The following is a 23649-nucleotide window of genomic DNA, read 5'->3' on the forward strand; positions in this document are numbered from 1 at the left end:
GTTTAATTTAAATAATGTTCCTTGACCGCAGTTCAAATTTCTTACTGTCAAAAAAATAACTATGATGACCTATTCTTTCGCTTTTTTCATTCTGATCACAATAAAAGCAAAGTTAAGAAGATTGCCAGCCAAATAACATGGTTGTTATATTCACAATTGTTGTTTTTGTGAGAAAACTTGTCAACTTTATCCAACTTGCACTTGTAAGGCGGGGTAAGTGGAACAAAAGTATTCATTTCAAGTTATATGAATAGGGGTTAGTTTGACACTATGGTTGTCTTATTTTTAGTAGTGTATTTTTCATTCGCCAGAAAATTAAAATTAAACAGAGGTCATACTTTATTTCTAAATATGACCAATAGGTACATAAAACAACCCATTGTCATAAAAATATTAGACAATTTAATTATTATACTTACCGCAAGGAATAACAACTCTTTCTTATCTGTAGGTACATTTAGTTCTTATGAAAAAAATACGCGTCGCTTAATTTTCGTAATCATTAGAAACAGGAAAGAAAAATACCTTCAGCCTTGTCGCTTCCTTTTACTTTTTCTTAGGAGAAAATAAAACAAGAGAAATAGGAACAATAAAAACGTATACTAGATTATAATTGAGTATTACACATAATATAATTATCTTTCACCGCGGCAATGGGACGTTGATGAGTTCTTCGTAAGGTACTTCTAAGAAGAATTTCTCAATAGTCCTAATAGCTAAGTCTACCGCGTAATCTACAATAGGCTTCCCGAACTCTTCTGCGACTGTTTTCCAATTTTCGTTCAGGAACTTTAATACTGTGTCACCTGGAATTTAAGGAACGATTTATTAAGTTAATGGAAGAACGGAATAATAACCTATTAATCCCTAATTCCATTTTGCCCTAACAAAGAAGTTCCTTCACCTCCTTTGTTAGGACATAATGGAAGCGCTATAAACAAAATTATAGACTAGCCAAGTCTGGTAGACAGTAAACACAACTATGTTTGTGACAGCACGTTCGGACAGTGATTTATTACGCAATAAATAGTCTATTTTGTCTCTTTTTATAGAAATATTTTTGTAAATTTATTTTCTTTAAGTACACAGCGGTCAAGCTGGAATAAACTTGGAAAGTTTCGCACACAAGCGCAAATTTTACTTTGACTAGACGTTTCATCCAGACCGTATAAAACCAACATTTGCGCAAATATTTGAACCCATGTGTATTTAAACTGAATTTGATTCCTTTAATAGTGTCGTAATGGCACATGTCTCGTAGATAAGAAATATAATTGACTAAAAAAATATAAAAGGCAATAGAGTGCTCACATTCTTTTTGGTAAATAAAGTTCAATGCTATATTAATTTGTTTTTGCCATCACGTTATAGATTGCAATCTTATTTCGCAATACTATTGCGGCAAGCAACGATGCATGTCTTAAAATATATTTAACAAGCAAGTGACCATTGTACCAATAAAATTAAATTTTGATTTATTGTGATTAATTCAGTATTTTTTTTAAGAAATGTGATTTTAATCGTAAAACGAATATATATCACTTTTCTTTCCTTAAGTACTTAAAAGGTTTAAACGACTTAAACAAAAATAAAAATATTCGTTATTTATATGAACATCGTAATTACAAAAAAATATAATTTTGGTTTAGGCAAGTCCTTTTTAACTATTTTTTTAATGCGTTTCATTAATATATTGGTATTTTCTTTTTGTTTTCTTTGTCTGTCATTGTTAAATATCTTCCTGGCTCAAGTTTATTTATAACCGACTTCGGAAAGGAGGTTCTGTATTCGGCTGTATGTATTTTACAAACAGATATCATTAAAAGTAACATAAACATTTGTTTTAGCATGATGAAACAATAACTTACTTAATTCTTTGCTTTCCTTAAAAAGATTTTTCAGATCAAACACAACTCTGTCGCCATAGCTGAAAGAGTATTTGTAGTTTCTTATCGCAAAGTGATCGACACCTTTGTCGTCTTTGATGTATTTTGTATTTATATCCACCTTCATTCTTAAATTTGCTGAAAAAAATAAATTTAATTACCAGATTGTAATGTCGAAAAAATACTTCATATACCTCTTGGTATAAACTGTAACATATTATGGTACTGATAGTTTGAAACTCATTATGGCGCAAAAAATACAAATAGATATTAAAAACAGGAAACGAAGCAGTCGTACTTTTTGTTTGTTCCAAAACAAAAAATAATAAAATGACTTATAATTCAAAATGCGTTAAAATTTTATTCAGATTAATAACGTTGTATGTAAATAAGCTTGTTTAATATTATGATCATAAAAACAATAGCTGTTATTAAGTTTTATTATTTTTCGTAGAAACAAGTTTTAACTCAATATTACTGTATATGTTATTTAATGAATTAATTACATAAGTATTATTTTTTGTAATGAGTGAACTGACTCAAATAAATATACCGAAAAATATGAATAAGACTCTATGTACTGTGAAACTGAAAATATCTAATTACTTGTCACAAAGCACAGTCACAAAGAGATCCCCATGGATTAAGGTCACATAAACTTATGTGCATCGGCACATAGTAGTTGAAAAGTTGGTAACATTACCTCTGATGGTTCATCCTAAGGTACTATCGTTACACCTATTGCTTTAACAGGAGTATTAAACGCTGTTTTAGTTTAAAGAGTCCACTCAAAGGATACAAGTTTGCACAAGGCGTCGAAACTCAATCTACGGGCAGAGTTGGTAACTGTGGCAGATCTTAGTTTCAATTGTACTTTGGGTTCCCATATCACATATCTCAGGATGCATATCAAGACCAGGATCGGTCTGTTCTACATACTTGGAAGCATCTACATTAGTGGCTTCACGAATTATAAGTAACTAGCTGACCCGGCAAATGTTGTGTTGCCATATAAATAAAATAATGTTAAGGGTGAACAACCGTTATCACTTAGGGGTATGGAAAATAGATAGTAACCGATGCTACTGAATATGCATATAAAATTTGGTGAAAATCGGTATGCCGTTTCGGAAAAGTACGGTAACTATCATTGTCACACGAGAATTTTATATCAATATATACACTTATAATAATAAGAATACATACTTAGTTTTATTTTAGCGTCTCCCTCTCCGTTGATGGGGAAGAGCAGAATTCTTCCAACTGCATCATATTGTCCCTTAATAGTTAAATTGCAGTGGAATTCCAATACGAAGTGACGTTTCTCCAACTCAGATCTGGAAAAAATATTTATTATAATATTATACTTATTTTACTTTTGAACTTTGCAAATGTCAAAGAATCTTAGGATGCTCAACACTAGACAATTCCTTGTAATGTAACAAACGAGGACTATAGCAGTACCCTTACCATTTTGAAGGTGGTAGAACCCTTTGTGGTTCGACTCCGGGGGCACCACTGCCACACCTATTTCTACCTAATAACAGCAGTGTTAGGCGCTGCTGTGTTCCGGTTTGAAGGGTGTGGTAAGGGAGACAGACTTTTGCGAGGCGTTCCAGCTTAGTCCTCAGGGGTAGCGGCGCATCTGTGGTCGACCTCAGGTGGGAATATCTAATCCTATCTGGAGGTTGATTACAGATGTCCATGGGCGGCAGTAGCCACTTACCATCAGGTGGACTGTATGCTCGTCTGCTACTCCTATATTATAAAAAAAATATCCATGAGTTTTTAAAACATCTCACAATTTTACGTTACGTTTACTCAATCCATTATTCTGTTCCGTTTGCTTCAGTAGACTGAGTAAACATAGTGCTCAAGTCTTTTTGTCTGCCTCACATGTTCGCAAAAAAGGGAGACAAAACATAAAGCGCCATTTTGTCAATTTAGACATTTAATGTTACGTTACTGACACTATAGTTCTGATACAATCCGCTAGGGGCGCTGATTGGAATTTGTATGGGCAAATACGTAAACAAATACCAAAACAGTTATATTTGTCAAAATGTAAAAACTCAGGGTAAGGGTATTGTGCGTAAGGAGAATCGAGCATTACCGTGCTAACAGTCTATTATAATTTTTGAGAGAATATTTTTGCCAAACTTTGCTCGCGTCATTAGAAATTTTGAGAGGAGACCCGAGTTAGTGATGAGCAGATGATTGATTAGAAATTCTATTCTATTTTATTGTCGTAGATAGTTGTTAAGTACTATCTGTTGTAGTATGATCTAAAAATAAAAGGCAATTGGTAAAATACAATTGTTAGTTTTTACATTAGTGTTTTATATATAAAGTCATAGATCTTAAGGAAGTATTTACTTATTAAATTCATAAATTATTATTTAATTTAAAAGTAAAATTTTGATAAATTACTACAATGAAATAAACATGATGTTTATTTGAACCAATCCAGTCTAAAGTAATGGATTCAAGAGTATTTAAATAAAGAAACACTAACACAATGTAAAGACACGACTTAATTAGTTTTTTTTGTATAATTTTGTCTTCGTATGTTAGATACAAAAAGAATACAATTATAAGCAGGAAAACTTTGAATTTAATTTTCAAGATATATAAATGTAATATGGATCACGAAGTACGGATTGCGTCGGAAATTTTATTTTATTTAACTACAAGTCTATAAAGCACGGTTCATGTCACTGCATGCAATAGAATAATCAATGTATTAGATTACTATAACTATTTTGGCGTAATATAATGTGTTTTACTATTATTTACGCGATAATTATTATTACATAAGAAAGAAATATCGCAAGAAATTATTACGCACGACGCGTCGAGCGGTTAAAAAACGTAAACTTTCAAGGTTTCAACCTTGACCGGCAGCCACTTATGTAAATTGAAATGATGAGATGAAATTGATCTTCTTATTATATGAATTGTATCTTAAAGTAGTGTAAAATTAAAGTTTTGAATGTACACTACTTTAAATGACCCAGATTTTTGCGGTGGAAATTTGTGATCTTAATGAAGATTTTTGATAAATGATTATTTGAGTAAATTATAGTTGCATACTATAAATAAAATTTAGAAACAAGTTAGTGGCTGCGGACATCATACTTATCTAGCAATATTCTCTACGATTTGTCAACGGCTTTCCTACAAAATCGACACCGACGTTAACGGAAAAAGTCCTAGGAACATCATTCCAGAGGAGTTGTTTTTTTTATAATATAGGAGTAGCAGACGAGCATATAGTCCACCTGATGGTAAATGGCTACCGCCGCCCATGGACATCTGTAATCAACTCCAGATAGGATTAGACTTTCCTACCTGAGGTCGGCCACAGATGCGTTGCTACCCCTGAGGACTAAGCTGGAACGCCTCGGAAAACTCTGTCCCCCTTACCACACCTTTCAAACCGGAACACAGCAGCGCCTAACAATGCTGTTATTAGGTAGAAACAGGTGTGACGGTGGTGCCGCCGGAGTCGAACCACAAAGGGTTCTACCACCTTCATGTTTTCTTTGGTATCTTGCGTATAACATTCAGGAATTAAAGTTTATTTTAAATATTTGACATACTTTTTAAACTATTGACAGTTTTTTGATTTTGCAAATTCCATACGTTGATATTCAAAACTAGGCTGTGTTATTGAAAAAATCGAGTTTGCTAAAAAAATATACGACCCAATTTCGGTCAGGTTTGTTGCGTAACATTTGTGTATTTTTCGATTTTGCTTATTATATGACCTACCTCGAACTGGATATTTTAAGGCGTGGTTTACACATTAAAATATCTTCTGGTAGTTAAAAGTGATAATGGTAAAGTTGCTAGTGTTGGAGACACTTCCACGGGCAACAGTTTGGCTCATTTATTAGTGTATAGAATATATGGGCGGCGAGACATTTTATAATATATAATATTAATGTTTATCATGTTAATTTTGATTGTCAATGTGGAATTAATATTTAGATTAAAATATGGACGACTTCCGGTAGTACTTCAACACACTTTGTTAGTCATACCAAATAAATTATATGAATTATAATAATATTAAAATATTTATTCTCGTATTTTTAAAACAATATTTTAAATATAATGTTATTTTATTAATAGTTAAATTTATTGTGAATCACGTCACTTGTTATAACAAAACAAGTGATGTGAGAGGGTAGTTCTTACGCTGTTTGTCACTTGAGTAGTATTTAAGTCCACGCGCTGGTAGAGCGTGATTCATTCGCATTTAATCAGTCGTGTAAGCCGTTACTCTGCCCGAATTGTAAACGAAAGTGAATAAAAGTGATTTTCATACGAGTCTTTTCGTTCATTTTTCATTAATATGGAACCAACTAAGAGCGGTAGTGGGAACTCGCCGACAGCAGCGGTGGGATCACAATCTCCAATACTTGGAGCCTCCGCAGGCACGGAATATCGACCTGACCCTACTTTCACCATGGAGCAAGTGATGAATCTACTGACAACTGTGACGAAACAGGCAGCTACGAGCGCAGTTACTGCGGCTATCTCAGCGACTTCAACGCCACGTGATCGCAGCAATTTCTACTTGCCACCATTTGACCCGGACGTCCGATCACATGACGTCAGAGATTGGTGTGCAAATATTGATGAAACTATTTCTGCTTTTAGTATTTCTCCTCAAGAGGCACGCATGAAAGCCATTCTACAACTAAAAGGACGAGCGAAGACGTGGGCTGACACCTGGTCCCTGCAGTCTACATCCTGGGAACAAGTGAAAGAAGATCTGATCAGGACATTTGGGAAGGAGTTTCGATATGCAGACGACGTTCACAAATGGCGCAGTTACACATCGGATCAAGCCACCAGCTACGCCGAGTACGCCACTACTGGGTGGACACTCTTCAAACGAGTCCGGCCTGAAGCTTCAGACGCTGAGGTGATCGACGCCTTGCTAACAGGTATTTATCCTGAACATATTAGATCTGAATTACTAAGAAACACACCTGACTCTTTGCCTAAGCTGGTCTCTGTTTTAAAAACTTATCGCAAACGTAAATTTGTGGAAGTAGAAAAACCTAATAATAATTTTAAAAGACCGCGTGCATCGCAATCTTTTACTAGTTACGATAAAATGCTTACGTGCTTCAAATGTAACAAACATGGTCATCGTTTTCGCGATTGTAAGGAAGTTGCCATTCCTTCACCTTCGTTAACCTCAAAGCAAACCTCTGTGTCAAACTCTAACCCCAATTCTTACCAAACAACCAATATTCCTAGTAGTTCTTTTAAGTCTATTGAATGCAAATATTGTCATAAAATGGGTCATACAGAAAAAAATTGCTTCCGGAAACAAAATAACGAACGTAATGTAGCTTTTAAAAGTAAATCGATAAATTTTTGTAATACTGTAAATCGGAGTACTACACGAGTAAAAATCGGCACTAAACTTTACGATTGCTTATTCGATACAGGCGCTGATTGTTCATTGCTTCGGCAACGGTTTTCTGGTTCAATTCCAGGGAAACGGAAAATTGTAGATGTAGTATTTTTGGGTATTGGCGGTTGCCCAGTGCGTTCAACACAAACAATCACAACCATTGTTGAAATTAATGACGTCAGTGTAGAGCTAGAATTTTATGTTGTTGGTGATACACAGACACAGTTTGATATTTTGATCGGTTATGATCTTTTGCAAATTCCTGGTCTCAGTGTAACTTTGAGTAACACTGGAATTTCAGTAAAACGAGATGCTGATTATGTTGTGAAGCTTGTGAGTGAATGCACTACTCTAGAATCCCCTTTTGTATTTGATACTGACGTTACAGACCAGACTTTACTTACCAAATTAAAGAATATTGTCAATGGCTTTCGACAGAGTTTTACAACTGGTAATTCCGTTTCAAAAGTTAATACTGGTGAATTAGAAATCAGATTGAAAAACCCGGATAAAATTGTACAGCGCAGACCCTATAGATTGTCCCCGGTAGAACGTGAGAAGGTTAAAGGTATCATAGATGATCTTAAGAGTAATGGCATAATTCGTGAAAGCTCATCTCCTTTTAGTAGTCCAATTTTGCTAGTAAAGAAAAAAGATGGCTCCGATAGATTATGCGTTGATTTCAGAGAGCTTAATGCCAATACGCTTAGAGATCACTATCCGTTACCATTGATCGCGGATCAGATAGACAAATTAGGTAAGGCGCGATATTTTACATGTCTTGATATGGCCGCAGGATTTCACCAAATACCTATTTCCAAAGACTCAATAGAAAAAACTGCCTTTGTAACTCCTGACGGCCAATATGAGTTTTTGCGAATGCCTTTCGGGCTCTGTAACGCGCCTTCAGTCTATCAACGAGCAATTAACAAAGCGTTAGGTGATTATAAAGATAAATTTGCTGTCGTTTATATAGATGATATATTGATTATATCTGAGACTGCTGAAGAAGGTTTACAAAATCTAAATCTTGTTCTAAAACGATTAACAGATGCGGGGTTTTCTTTAAATATTACAAAATGCTCATTTTTGAAAAAGTCTGTTCAATTTTTGGGTAATGTTATCGAAAATGGTACAGTCAAACCAAGCCCCCTAAAGATACAAGCGCTGTCTTCTTCTGCAGCTCCTAAAAATGTAAAAGAACTTCGCCAATTTAATGGTTTAGCAAGTTATTTTAGGAAATTTGTTCCTAATTTTTCCAAAATAATGATACCTTTGTATGAACTTACGAAATCCAACGTACCTTGGAACTGGACTGAAGCTCAAGAAAAAGCCAGACAAACAATAATTAGCCTTTTAACATCATCCCCATTACTAACGATATTTGACCCTGATTTACCGACCGAATTACATACCGACGCTAGCGCTCTTGGCTATGGCGCAGTATTGATACAGAGACAAGATCGGACTCCTCACGTTATTGGCTATTTTAGTATGCGAACGACCAATGCGGAGAGCAAATATCACTCATATGAGCTCGAAACACTAGCAGTCGTCAAAGCAATTAAGCATTTTCGTCACTTCTTATATGGTCGTTCATTTAAAGTCGTAACTGACTGTAACTCTCTCAAAGCCTCACTACATAAGAAAGAATTGACTCCTAGGGTACACCGTTGGTGGTCTTTCCTACAGTCTTATCAGTTCGAAATTGAGTATCGCAAGGGGGAAAAATTAGCTCATGCGGATTATTTTAGTAGGAATCCAATAAATGTAACTAACACAGGTATTGCCTCTGATAAAATTGATGTATCTCAATTAGTTCAAACATTGCGTTTTCGTATTAATTCTTCTTCTCTGGACCATAATTGGTTACTTATCGAACAAAAGCGTGATCCTGTACTTAAAAATATAGTCGAACAATTACAGTCTGACTCCATCTCCAAAGACATCGCAGACACCTATATTATTTTGAAAGATAAATTGTTAAGACGTAAGGTTCAAATAGATAATAAAACACGTAAATTAATAATAGTTCCTCGTAGTTATCGTTGGAATCTCATTTCTCATTATCATAATTCACTCCAACATTTTAGTTGGGAAAAGGTATTGGCAAAGATTCGAGAACAATATTGGTTTCCTAATATGTCAAAATTAGTTAGGAAGTTCATTGAGAATTGTGTTAGTTGTAGAGTCAGAAAGGGAATTTCAGGCACTAGACAAGTTTCTTTGCATCCAATTGACAAAATTTCAATACCTTTCCACACAGTACATGCGGATATCACCGGTCAAATGAATGGAAAACGTAATAACCCCGAATATGCTTTCGTTTATGTAGACGCGTTTACTAAATACGTTCATTTAGTTTATTCAACTGATCGGACATCTGAATCTGCGGTTAGATGTTTTCGCGAAGTCATTACTATTTTCGGCACTCCCACTAGACTAATAACTGACCAAGACCGAAGCATGACTTCACTGGATTTTAAACAATTTTGTCAAAATTACGGTATAGAACATCATGTCGTAGCGAAAGGCGCCAGCAGGGCTAACGGTCAGGTGGAACGTATTATGAAAATCATTAAAGACAACATGTCAGTGGTGGAGCTTGATAAGCCGTGGCACAATGCAATTCAGGATTTACAATTAGCCATAAATTGCACGGTTTCGAAAAGTACAGGCAAAAGCCCCATGGAGTTATTACTTGGCAAAAAATGTTCTCCACCAGCTATCAAGCTCCTCCAAGTCGATGATGATGAACCTGTTGACAATCTCATTGCTGTTAGGAATGCTAGTAAAGAAAGGATGGACGAGCGATCTATTCAGGATAAAATTAGATTTGATAAATGTAAAGCTAAAATCAAACATTTTCAAGTTGGAGATTTTGTTTTAATGCGCATTCATGAACGTCATACTACAAAATTGGGACCTAAATTTGAGGGCCCGATGGAAATTTTGGAAATTCTACCTAACGACCGTTATAAATTGAAACATGTAAATTTACGCGGATGCTCTGAAAAGATCGTTAGTCACGACTGTTTAAGACCTGCCCCTGTTGGACAGGCAGATCCATTTGATGAGTGATAAATCTCCCGTATGGGCGGATGGGCTTGTAAATTAGAACTTTGAAACAAATACTTAAGAATAATAAGTTCAGATTATTGTTTAAACTCTGAACAGTGTAGTGAGTTTTTGTAACTACGCTTTATTTATTTCCTTTCCACATTTCCTTTCCCTGACGCTGGCTGATCACCATGCGTTTCCTTTTCCCGGTCTTGGAGGCTAGATCCCAGGATGGGTGATGCCTAATTTGTGTGGTGGCTAGATCCCAGGATGGGTGATGCCTGATGTTTGTGTTGACTATGTAATATTTATTGTGGGTTTATTACGCTTTATTTATTTCCTTTCCGCATTTCCTTTCCCCGACGCTGGCTGGCCACCATGCGTTTCCTTTTCCCGGTCTTGGAGGCTAGATCCCAGGATGGGTGATGCCTGATGTGTGTGTTGACTATGTCATATTTATGGTGGGTTTATTTTTGTAACGCCAGAATTGCGCAGATAGCGCGCTGAATCAATATGGCCGTATGGGCGGCGAGGCATTTTATAACTATGTTATATTTATTTTGGGTTTATTTTTGTAACACCAGAATTGCGCAGAGAGCGCGCTGAGTCAGTATGGCCGTATGGGCGGCGAGACATTTTATAATATATAATATTAATGTTTATCATGTTAATTTTGATTGTCAATGTGGAATTAATATTTAGATTAAAATATGGACGACTTCCGGTAGTACTTCAACACACTTTGTTAGTCATACCAAATAAATTATATGAATTATAATAATATTAAAATATTTATTCTCGTATTTTTAAAACAATATTTTAAATATAATGTTATTTTATTAATAGTTAAATTTATTGTGAATCACGTCACTTGTTATAACAAAACAAGTGATGTGAGAGGGTAGTTCTTACGCTGTTTGTCACTTGAGTAGTATTTAAGTCCACGCGCTGGTAGAGCGTGATTCATTCGCATTTAATCAGTCGTGTAAGCCGTTACTCTGCCCGAATTGTAAACGAAAGTGAATAAAAGTGATTTTCATACGAGTCTTTTCGTTCATTTTTCATTAATATGGAACCAACTAAGAGCGGTAGTGGGAACTCGCCGACAAATACATATAGATTTATCGTACAGAATTTCAATATTTGTATAATAAAATGTATTGGTTGTGTAAATAAAGCTACAATGGTTAAAAGCAAATGGATGTAAAATGTTAAGCATAAAATCGAGAAGGAGTAATAGAGAATAGGAGTAATAAGAAGTTATTTTTTGTCTTGAAAAGTCTAAAAAGTAAATAGAGATTTATTATAAGTTATTAATAGTTAAATATTTTATTATAAGTATTTTTAAAGCCTGTTTTATATATATATGAAATAATATTATTTTAGTACTTTTTTATTAGGTTAATGTTGTGAATAAGGAAATGTAAATTGTAAATAGAGATTCACAAATGCAGATTAGATCGCCGGATTACAAGATGAATTTTTACATCTTTTTAATACAAAATTCAACCTAAGAGCTCTCCCGGAAATCACAAGGAACTTCGTTTGACGTTTAATATAATTTTGTTATGGTGAAAGAAGATGCAAATTTGACAAATTCAATTGAATTCAAGAAAAAAATATTCTGTATACGAAAAATCTGCCTCCGGAGTTGCAATGACACAGTTTAGAATATAAATAAAAAGTAACTATAAAAATAAACAAATATAAGAATCGTATCGTAGTTTCGTATATAGGTAAAATTTTCATCGTATAGTTTTAAATTTATTCATTTATTGCAACGTATGTATAACGTGCATATGAAAATCTTATATATAAAATTCTCGTGTCACAATGTTAGTACCGTACTCCTCCGAAACGGCTTTACCGATTTTCACCAAATTCTATATGCATAATCAGTAGGTCTGAGAATCGTCTACTATCTATTTTTCATACCCCTAAGTGATAAGGGTTGTTTACCTTTAACATTTTTTTATTTATATGGCAACACAACGTTCACTGGGTCAGCTAGTAAAATATAAATACCATATGTGTGTTCACGGCATTAGAGCGGTTTAATGAGATGCCTTTAAAATTGCACAGTGAATGGAATTACATTAAGCCTATGTTATGTCAGAGTTTGTATGTGTGTCCCTGTCTAAGGCTATTGATTTTGTCATTTACTGATTATGGAAGGTCACGGCTCTGTTAATAAATAATTTATTAGTCCCCCTTTGCTCCGTTTTTTTCACGAAGTGTTTATGTGACATACGTATCACACACATCTCAGATTTGGATACCGAAATCTACCGAATAAAATGTTTAAAAATTTTAAGACTTCCAAGATTCACTGATGATTATGAATGAATTATGAGTAGAATGCGCTCCACAATTTTCATTTCCATATTGTTTTACATTTTAGTCCATTATAATATGTAAGTTACTTCTTTAATTTAGAATGACTCCAACGTAACATCCTGTGGAAAAATATTATTCATCTATCTATTGGTTTATTCGAATTTCGATAATCTCAATGTACGTGTTACTGTTCGAACACAGCGACATTTGAAAGGAACAAAACCTAAAATAATATATCACCAAACTAAATAAATTCGACTCCGGCGGCACCACCGCCACACCTTTTTCTGCCTAATAACAGCAGTGCTAGGCGCGGCTGTGTTCCGTTTTGAAGGGTGTGGTAAGGGAGACATACTTTTCCGAAGCGTTCCATCTTAGTCCTCAGACCTCAGGTAGGAATATCTAATCCTATCTGGGGTGATTACAGATGTCCATGGCGGCAGTAGCCACTTACAATTAGGTGGACTGCATGATCGTCTGCTACTCCTATATAAAAAGTAAAAAAAATAAAAGATTTTAATATTATATAAGACTCCAAAATAGTATCTTGGTTATAATAATTTACACAAATGTAATCACAATCACTTGTAAATCACAGCATCAAGTTCTAGGTCAAACCTTATTTCAATAACCTGTTGTGCCCAAATATAACGTGTAATCAAGGAAAGAAGAACTTAAAGGTTTAGTTGGATTGCAACACCGCTATTGTTAGTACAAGGTTGTGGTGACAGTAAAATAAATGAACCAATACAAGTTATGTAATGTATGAAATAATATATGTATGTTTTTGTTTAAATAGTGTTTTATGAATGTTACTATGTTACTCTAAATAAGTTTTATTTTTTGCAAAAGAATAAACAATATTAGAAAGAAAAGAAACCTTTTAAAAGGATTTTCACCTCAAAGCAAAAAAACAGTGATGCTAACTATACGTATCTAGACGCACGGCTGTGCGTCCACCAAATTCAGGAATAAATATATTACTGAGATAGCTATTTTATCATCATCAACCCATTACTGTCCCACTGCTGGGCACGGGTCTCCTCTCAGAATGAAAAGGATTAGGCCATAGTCGACCGCGCTGGCCAAGTGCGTATTGGTAGACTTCACATACCTTTGAGTTTATTTTTTATAAATCTCTCGGGTATGCAGATTTCCTCACGATGTTTTCCTTCACCGTTTTAGCATGTGATAATTAATTTATTCTTATTTCTTATTTTATGCTTATGACTTATAGAAAAAATCGAAGAGACACTCAGAGTTATTCAATTTTTTTAAATAATAAAATACTTACATGACATTGTCCACTATACAGTTTCTAAAACCCGTCACTTTTCCCTGATAGAAAGTGACTTTGAGACCACTGAGAGGGATTGATAGCTTGTCAATAACGAAGGGATCTAGCGATGGGACCCCAAGGCTGGGAATGCCCTGGACGAACTCAGGAATTGCATCTTGTGTTGATTTAACAAGGCACGCCCTTGTGGTGGCATTGCAAGGATGGATGTAGTCAGCTGAAAAGAAAACATAAAAATCAGTATATGATGTATATAAGAAGGTATAAGTTGTAAGATCCATTATATTGATTATATAAACAATTTTTCGTACATTACTACTAATATATTAGAACAGTTAATTTATTCAAGTTACATGTTAAATTAGTTTGTAATTAAGATATGCTAATGTAACTACTATTAAAGTTATGTTAAAAGATATGTAAGAAAGTAGAGGTTTTAAAAAAGTGTAGCGACTTCCCGCTACTCGTCAAGAGATAGCGCTGCTGAATCACGCTATCGAAGTTTTCTACACATCATGCGTATATACAAGCTCCGAACTGAGACTGTCGAAGCTCGGCCGCTTCCCGGGCAGGATCACCTAGCCCGGCGGGAGATCTCTCCCTTTGCCAAAAAGGTAATTGTCTTCAATAATTTTATAAGCGGGGTCCACTTGAACCCAAAGTTCACAAGTGCTACAACCTACTGGGTGTTACACAGTTCAAAAAATAATATCACTTGATGTCCGCATCCGTATTATCATAGCTGAAACTTCATTTTTTAAAGATGAACATAAATTTTGTTATAAAATTAAAATATTTTTAAATTAATTTATTCATTCAAGTTTAAAATATGCGTAGGAATATGTTGTACATTACAACATATTACGCATGCAAGATAAACAAAAACACAGTTTACTAGGTTACGCTATGTAAGTCTCTCACGTAAAGTCCTTTGCCCAGCATTGGAATATTAATAGGGTGTTGCTACTCGCAACTATAAGTATCATAAAGACAATATATCTACTGATTTTACACGACAATTGTATGGATGTATGTACATAAAAACAATTCGTAATATTTAATGTAATTTTGATTCTGATATAAGTAAAAAATGAGGAAACACACGAATTAACGATGTGTGAATAATGCGATATTTACACGTTTGTGCGTGGTAATTAGCACTTTTGAATACTTGTGACTAACAAAAATCTATCGACTTTGCGTTTATATTTGCGTTGAAGTATTTTTCATATAAATGTTCTTGGTTTTAATATAATAGAAGAATATACCTAATTAAAATGTACCAGATAAAACCAATTAGTGCTTCCTTTGTTTCAATATTTGATTTAAGTCAGGCTGATATTTTAACCATACTACAATACCACTGTAATTATTTGAGGGAGAATAAAACAAGAATCTATAATATGCCTTCTTTAAGACTACTAAACTAATCTCCTATTATACTTAGGCCGTTATAGAGTTAAATCGTAGTTTCCTAATTCGGAATTCTTCAATCTAATCGAGTCTTTAAGATAAACAGTGATAGCCCGGTGGTTAAGAAACTCGAAACGGTCTTTCGATCGAGGGGTTTGAGGTTCAAATCCCAGGCACTCACCTCCAAAAATTCAGAGGAATTTTCAAAGTTATGTGCGTATTAGAAATTAATTATTACTTGCTAAACGGTGAAGGAAAACATCGTGAGGTATCCTGCGTACCTGAGAGATTTATATAAAAAAAAATCTCAAAGGTATGTAAAGTCTACCAATATGCACTTGGCCAGCGTGGTGTACCATGGCCTAATCCTTCTCGTTATGAGAGGAGACCCGTGCCCAGCAGTGTTTGCCCAGTAATGGGTTGTTGATGATGATGATGAATCGAGTCTTTTGCTTATTCTTTGGCACTTCCAACTTACTTTGCTAAATTTTTGGATATATCCTACAGATTATTTTTACATTTCGTGGTTTTATCCTTAGCAGTATTTAACTTTACAGCGTACATTTCAAAGATAAAATATTATTTGTACAATGAGAACGGAGTCACGCGCAAAGTAAAGTTGTTTGCAATAATGTTTATAACAACGCTAGTGTTGCACGTGTAAGAAAGCATGTCAATGTTATGTTTAATGATGCAAATCTCATTACGGTCCAAGGTTAGACATAACGAGGAAGATAAAAAAAATATTTTATTTTTTCACGCTTATGTATGTGATTGACAATGGCGATAAAATGTTTACATTTCAGAGGTGTTAATGATTCCTCAGCGCGTTTTATGTCATAAATCAGGAACTTGTTCATCCCATACAAAATATGTAGTTAAAATTTATACTTAACACTTATTGCAGTTGTGTACAGTTGTGTGTAAATAAATATTTAAAATGACGCATATTTTAAAACGCACATACTTATAATATGTGAATTAAATACATAAAATATAAACGTTAATTCCTTTTCACAAAGTACTCTTTTTTAGCATTAACAAGTTACGACTTATTTAAAGGAAACGGTAGTGTTTTTTCGAATCCAACAATATCTACTTACATTCCATAAAGCCATTTGGTCTGTAGAGTATGCCAGAGAATACGCTACATACATATGATTGATAAACATTAACCCTCCATAGTCGGGTGAAAATATACTTTGACAGCAGTTGATTATAAAAAATATTATTTAGCAGTTAGACATATTTTAAACGTAAAATGGAGTGTATTTAAGGGCCCGTCTAAATCCTGAAATCCCTTCTAAATCGGGTCAGTTGCTTCTAAGATTAGCCTGCACCTTTAGGCAGCTGTCTGTTTGAACAGTGTGTGTGATGTTTATATTAATACTAGCTGACCCAGCAAACGTTGTGTTGCCATATAAATAAAAAAAATTAAGGGTGAAGAACCATTATCACTTAGGGGTATGAAAAATAGATAGTAGCCGATTCTCAGACCTGAATATGCATATAAAATTTGGTAAAAATCGGTAAAGCCGTTTCGGAGGAGTACGGTAACTAACATTGTGACACGAGAATTTTATGTATAAGATTAATAAACGCAAATATACAAATGTTAAAAAAAACTACTTGTATTTTGTAGTACGGTATTATTATGCTGCAGGTCATAAAGTCACACTTAATAAAACGTAATTATTATAGTAAGGTATAGTAGACTATTTAGAAAATGTAAACTAATTAAAGATTGTCTTACAATGTTTTTTGTAGTTTTTTTTACATAGGTGTTTTGATTTATTTATAAGATTAAAACATGTTTCCGCATAGTTTAAAACTTTGTTATATTTTAATGTTAACCTTTTATATAAATGTATCAAGGCAAACTTTATATTAAATTAATTATTATTTCTTATTTGTACACTGTACCCGGAAGCATAAATCACAGATTAATCACAGATAATTTAAATAAAACAAAATATAATAATATTGTTTATACATACAAAAACATAATACATGTACTCGTGTGTACATAACATACAAGAATATTTTTAAGATTTAAGAATTATGGTACTGTACCACAGACTTATTAGATATTATGACAACATCGACATCAAAGAGAAGGATAAAATAAAGATTTTATGTTGTTTAAAGTCTAACCGGAAGACCTGTTCTTATTCATATTATTAACTTCGAGATACTTATTAAATTATTGTCAGTTATATATTTATGTGAGTAATAGTCACCTCTTGGCAACAAATAATATATTAAATGTAAAATATATAGAATTATGTTATGTAAATAAAATTATCCAAAATAGAGCCTCACATCATTATTAGCAGCTTACAAATTAAAATATGTCATTGTGAGTAACGCATATTAAATTAATTAATGGACGCTAAAATTATCGGAACATTCTACATGCAAAATTTATTTAAGCGAATTTATTATTATAGTAATGACAATGTTTCATTATCATTATTGATTTGAGCGAACGATATTCGTGTTGTCGAATTGGGCTTATCGTTTTATTTACATCTACACCACAAATATCATTGCTTCATTATAGTGAATAAGTACATATAGAGGCGTCTTTACTTTATCATGTTAGGCCTTACATAAAACAACAAGTAATTACTCTTAAGGGTAAAATTTCCAAAAGGCCTTTCTTAGTACTTATTCACGCTATATAGAGAACCTGTGTGCAAAATTTCAGAACTGTAAGGTCCTTGGTTTAGGCTGTACGTTGATTTCTGAAAAATGAAAAAGTCATTTAGTTAGTCAGTCAGTCAGTCACCTTGCTGTTTTATATATATACAAATATGTTTTTATAATATCCGTTTAATTTCCTTTCATTTGGTACCCTACTCGATAGGTTCAGTTAACTTATTTTTTTAAATGTGTTACTATTTCGCGCCAAAAATCCGCAATTTTGATATTCTTTTACTAATACCTATCTAAGGACACTCGGGTCATTGAGACAAATATAATGACACCTTAACTGTTGAAATTCATCCAGCCGTTTGTAAGATCGGATCAAATAAAGAAAGACAAACATACAAGATACGCGCGAAAAACATAACCCTTCCTTGGCAGTCGGGTAAAAAAGAAAACTATCGGCTTTTACTTAATGCATTCAAAAATGTATTTAAAAATGACCGAATCTGTTTATGTCATTTACTCTTTGTCTATAATGTAACATTGAAAAACGTACGCCAAAATTGCAATTTTGGAATACATCCTTTATTGAACCAGATTATATTTATTGTTTTCAAGTCTTTCAACGCCCATGAACCCACAAATAAATCGCATGTATTACCTAAGCACACTGAGTTGAAATTCAAGGTTAGAAGTGAATACGAAAATATTTATAATATTCTCGCATATTTGTCTTCTATTCTAAGGAAAGTAGGTCAAAGCGATCTTTATTTGATATGGTGATGCATCACACCTTCAAGCTTAAATATGAATTAATTGGAATTTCTTAATCAAGCTAATGTTTTTATAATAGCGATAGTAGTCACTTTTAATATTGGTAAATGTCAAGTCCAATATTAAATAGTTTAATCACCTAATGTAGAGTGCATTGATCAACTTTAAATGAAGATATACTATTCCGAGGGTGGGCAGAGATTTCATTCAAAACTAATAAGAGCTTAGGCTAGTGGTCGCATACCGTCGTGAACACCAGATGGTGTGGGAGGAGCGAAAACTGCTCTCCCAGGGCAGAGCCCGATCGGGGCATCGCGCTTGGAGGACTCCGGTTGCGTTCCGTCGGAGATCCCGGAGTTCTCCAACAAGCGTTAAGGGCGGCCACCGGGGGGGTTTTAGTGCGGTAAAAATTCCACATAACCTGGCGTCGCCCCCACGTCGTCGGGTACCTTTTGAAGGTTTCCCCCTCGTTGAGAAAAAAAAGGCTATAATCTACGATGCTACCTTAAAGCTTATTGATAAACTAAATTAATAAATTCAAAAATATTAAGAGAACTATCAGTATTTGTCTTTAAAAAATAGAGGACTGTAATTCGAACTATCTGGAGAGCTCGATAATTTTAAATTTAGTCACAAGAAATCTTATGTTTATTTACCTTTGACCTCTGTCCTGTCAAAAAATGTTAAGTTGTTTTGAAAGTTAACCAACATAGACGAAACGGTTAAAAATATTTATCATCATCATCATCAACAACCCATTACTGCCCCACTGCTGGGCATGGGTCTCCTCTCGTAGTGAGAAGGATTAGGCCATAGTCCACCGCGCTGGTCAAGTGCGTATTGGTAGACTTCACATACCTTTGAGATTTTTTGTTTTTATAAAAATGTTTACCATCACCGTTTTAGCAAGTGATAATTAATTTTTAATACGTACATAACTTTGAAAAATCAGAGGTGCGTGCCTGGGATTTTAACCTCGGATCTCTCGATCGAGAGGCCGAGTTTCTTAACCACTAGGCTATCACTGCTATTTTTTTTTAAATAAATAACATATCGTAATGATTATTTTTGACATCGTTTAACGTGCATATAAACTGTAATTGTCAATATGAATCAATTAAGTTGTTAAGTACATACCTACTTAGATTTTTATTATCTACTTCAAGATTGCCTTGAAGTTCACAACTATGATTAAGTGAATCTAAGTAGTAATTTTACAATAATAATGACTTAGTTCTTAATTATTTTCCTGTATAGATACAATGTTGTTATAACAGTAAAGGTAAAAATTACCTGATTTACCTTGGCCGTGGCAAAAACTATATTTTAATATCATAAAAAATCTTTTAAGGTAGAAGTCTATATGAAATTCGTTACAGATGTCCGCTGGCGGCAATAACCACTTATCATCGATTATCGACTGCATCGTCGTTTGCTACCTCAATCTAATATCTTATTAAAAGGTAGTTTTCAATCAGACAGACATCTAAATAATTGAGACCGGGAGTACCGTACTCGGAGGACTTGGGTCCTTCGTGCTCCTGTAAGGAGTATCTGATGATATGCGGCCAAACATACCGTCATCGTTCTTGGGGTCGCTGGCGGTTCCTTAAGCCCGGTCGCCTGTAACGCCCAACCCCAATTTTAATCATTTCTTACGATGCTCTAGATACCCTAGCTCTATTTTGTGCATAACAATGGGCAGTATATTATTCATATGGGTTAAATATATCCCATTAACTTAAAAATAAATAAGTAATATAAGAGTAGCAGACGAGCATACAGGTTACCTGATGGTAAGTGGCTACTGCCGCCCATGGACATCTGTAATCAACCCCAGATAGGATTAGATATTCCTACCTGAGGTCGGCCACAGATGCGCCGCTACCCCTGAGGACTAAGCTGGAACGCCTCGGAAAAGTCTGTCTTCTTTACCACACCCTTTAAACCGGAACACAGCAGCGCCTAACACTGCTGTTATAAGGTAGGAATAGGTATGGCGGTGGCACCGCCGGAGTCGAACCACAAAGGGTTCTACCACCTTCATAAAAATAAGTTTTATTGTATTTTTTATCCATAAAATGGAGTAAATTATATATTGCCTTAATACTTTAATATCAGAGGCTTAATCCGGCAGAACCTTAGGCGAACATGTATTTTAATACTGAGAACGTTTCTTCCTGGAAAACATTTGCACCTTTAATTGCTTTAATAAACATTTGCTAATTCTGTTTCAATACAAAGATGATATTAAAGTGTTTAAGAATACCATTTGTGTGTACATGTTACATTGTTTTGTTCTTTTGTGTTTAGGTGTAAAACATAGAAGTGCTAATTACCTCTTTCTGTTTTATGGCATACGACCAAATTGTGTAAAAAAGTATATGAAGTCTGTATATTCACATTGAGTTATTATTTGAAATTGATTTTGTTGAGATTCAATGAACTAATTTATGGTTGCTGCTATTATCATGATAAAATCATGTTAATCACGATTAAATGCATGCGTATATTTAACGAATTATGTTAATACTAAGTAATTTTCAGTATCTATTTACTGTATTGAAAACAAATTGCATGTAATCGATCGAACCTCGGACTCAATATTGCCAATCAATATCTACAATGTAAGTAATAACATTTTTAATGTATTTAATGTTAGTAGTAAGCCGGCTTACAGTTTTTCTGATATTTGGCAGTTTTTCTTTGAAACGACACTACACCGTGCACCGGTGCGGACCGATGCGGTACCGGTATCGACATATTGGAGAAAAACGGGAAGATTCGTGTCTGTGTTAATTAATTTAATTTACATAGAAACGTTTTTTTATAAATTCATTTCACATTTTATATATTTATAGTCCTCAGGGGTGGCGACATATTTATGGGCGACCTCACTTAGGAATCTAATCTTATCTGGGGAAGATCACATATGTCCATGGGCAGCAGTGGCCATTAACCACTGCAACCAAATCAGGTGCACTGCATGCTCGTCTGCTTTTCTTATGTTCTAAAAATGAACAGGTTTTACCTGAAGCCAATTACACATGCCAATCCTATGGACCAAGATAGTAGAGCCTAATATGTAAATGAACCGGCATCCACAACCTTTAAACGAAACGCAAGAACTACTTTACGTTAGAAATTATTGCTGTTATTATTACTGCTGTGTTCCGGTTTGAAGGGTGTGGTAAGGGAGACAGACTTTTCCGAGGCATTCCAACTTAGTCCTCAGGGGTAGCGGCGCATCTGTGGCCGACCTCAGGTAGGAATATCTAATCCTGTCTGGAGTTGATTACAGATGTCCAAGGGTTGCAGTACCCACTTACCATCAGGTGGACTGCATGCTCGTCTGCTACTCCTATATTAAAAAAAAAAGAGCAGTGTTTGCCTTTCGGTGGAAGGGCTGCTAGCTAAATTGCATATAAGAAGCGACAATGTTAGTCTTCAGGAGTGGAATTAATTAATCAGGAGTTAGAATTAATGTTGTTTTTTATTATGGAATTGATGACAGATGCCTTGGTTACAATCAGGTGGACTGCATGATTGTTTTCTATGTAAATCCTGTATAGACAAAATTATTTAGTGAAAGTTATTCTACATTCTATTTATATTAGAATATATGTATAGGTTTTTATTTATATGTATTTACATAGTATACATGGAATTATATCGTGATTTAGCTGAAATGTCTTACAAGATATTGATTTTTTAATCGATGACCAGTAACAAAGGAAACATGGGATACATTTCTTTATTTCCCTGGCAATTTTACAATACCAAATAATAATATAATTATAATAAAATCAATAAATAATGGTTAAAATAGCGGATTACTTTAAGCTGTGTGATATGTCAAAATGTTTCTTTATAAAAATAAACAAAATAATAATAGTAAACAACAATTATTACAATAATAATTAATATTATGAAGAGATAGAAAAAAGATAAAAACTATCCGTATCCAAAAATAATTTAGATATATTTTTTTATGTAGACAAACGAAATAGTATAAGAAGGAAATTGTAAGTCTCAAAAACTGGATATATACAAATCGTATGTAAAGTGTAAAAATGTACGAGCGTATATAATCAATCTGGTGTTAAAAACTGAAATGTATTGATTGACCATTATTATATTAATATTACGTTCCATAGTTCCGACAGTTCCGTACCATAAATTGTAGTTTGCAATTAATAAAGTACAGTTGTTAATTACGATGTTCAAAAAAAACAAAATATATTAACTTATCACCAATTGTCATTTGTTTGCCATTAAATTGTTTAATTTATTTTTATTAAGTATATCTAATTCATTGCTAGCAAAACAATTTAAACTTACGTGCTAATTTTGCATATCCGACATCGAAGAAACTGAGCACGAAACACAAAAGTATACTAGATGGCGTTACTTGCAATAACATTTTGTTTAACTAACGAGTTGTGTGTAGCAATTAATGGTAGATCCACCACTGCGGCCGAAAAGCGAATAACTGCTTTATATCGTCTAAATGTATACATTACTGGACCTTCGGCTTGACATTGTGAACCGGTTGCCGTGGGCCTTTAGTTAACTCGTGTAAGTTGATTATATCAATCTGCGGATCCTATTATCATCGAATTTACATTTTTAGCTTTAGTCTAATCTCGATTGTTCGATGGAATAAGTATGATTTTTTGGCTACGAAATATTTATGTTACCTCACACTAATCATTATGGTTCCAAATAATGAAAGCTAAGAAAGGTTTCATTATTTGACCATAATTATAAGATGTATGATAACGTTTTGGTAA

The 23649-nt window shown here is 34.0% G+C and overlaps 1 protein-coding gene across 1 annotated transcript; it reads right to left on the reverse strand.

Annotated features, from left to right (window-relative positions):
• Positions 1–581: 581 nt before the first annotated feature.
• On the reverse strand, positions 582–23335 carry LOC140744837 (circadian clock-controlled protein daywake). Its single transcript, XM_073076527.1, has 5 exons — positions 23198–23335; positions 14015–14234; positions 3093–3223; positions 1869–2024; positions 582–806 (listed from the first exon to the last, which is right to left on the reverse strand). Exons 1-5 carry the CDS (start codon positions 23277–23279, stop codon positions 643–645), a joined length of 753 nt encoding a protein of 250 aa, XP_072932628.1. The 5' UTR covers positions 23280–23335; the 3' UTR covers positions 582–642.
• Positions 23336–23649: the final 314 nt, after the last annotated feature.

This window comes from Epargyreus clarus, unplaced genomic scaffold, assembly GCF_041222505.1.
Source record: "Epargyreus clarus isolate Ecla_fem2 unplaced genomic scaffold, WU_Ecla_fem_2.2 ptg000009l, whole genome shotgun sequence".
In the NCBI taxonomy this organism is placed as follows: domain Eukaryota; kingdom Metazoa; phylum Arthropoda; class Insecta; order Lepidoptera; family Hesperiidae; genus Epargyreus; species Epargyreus clarus.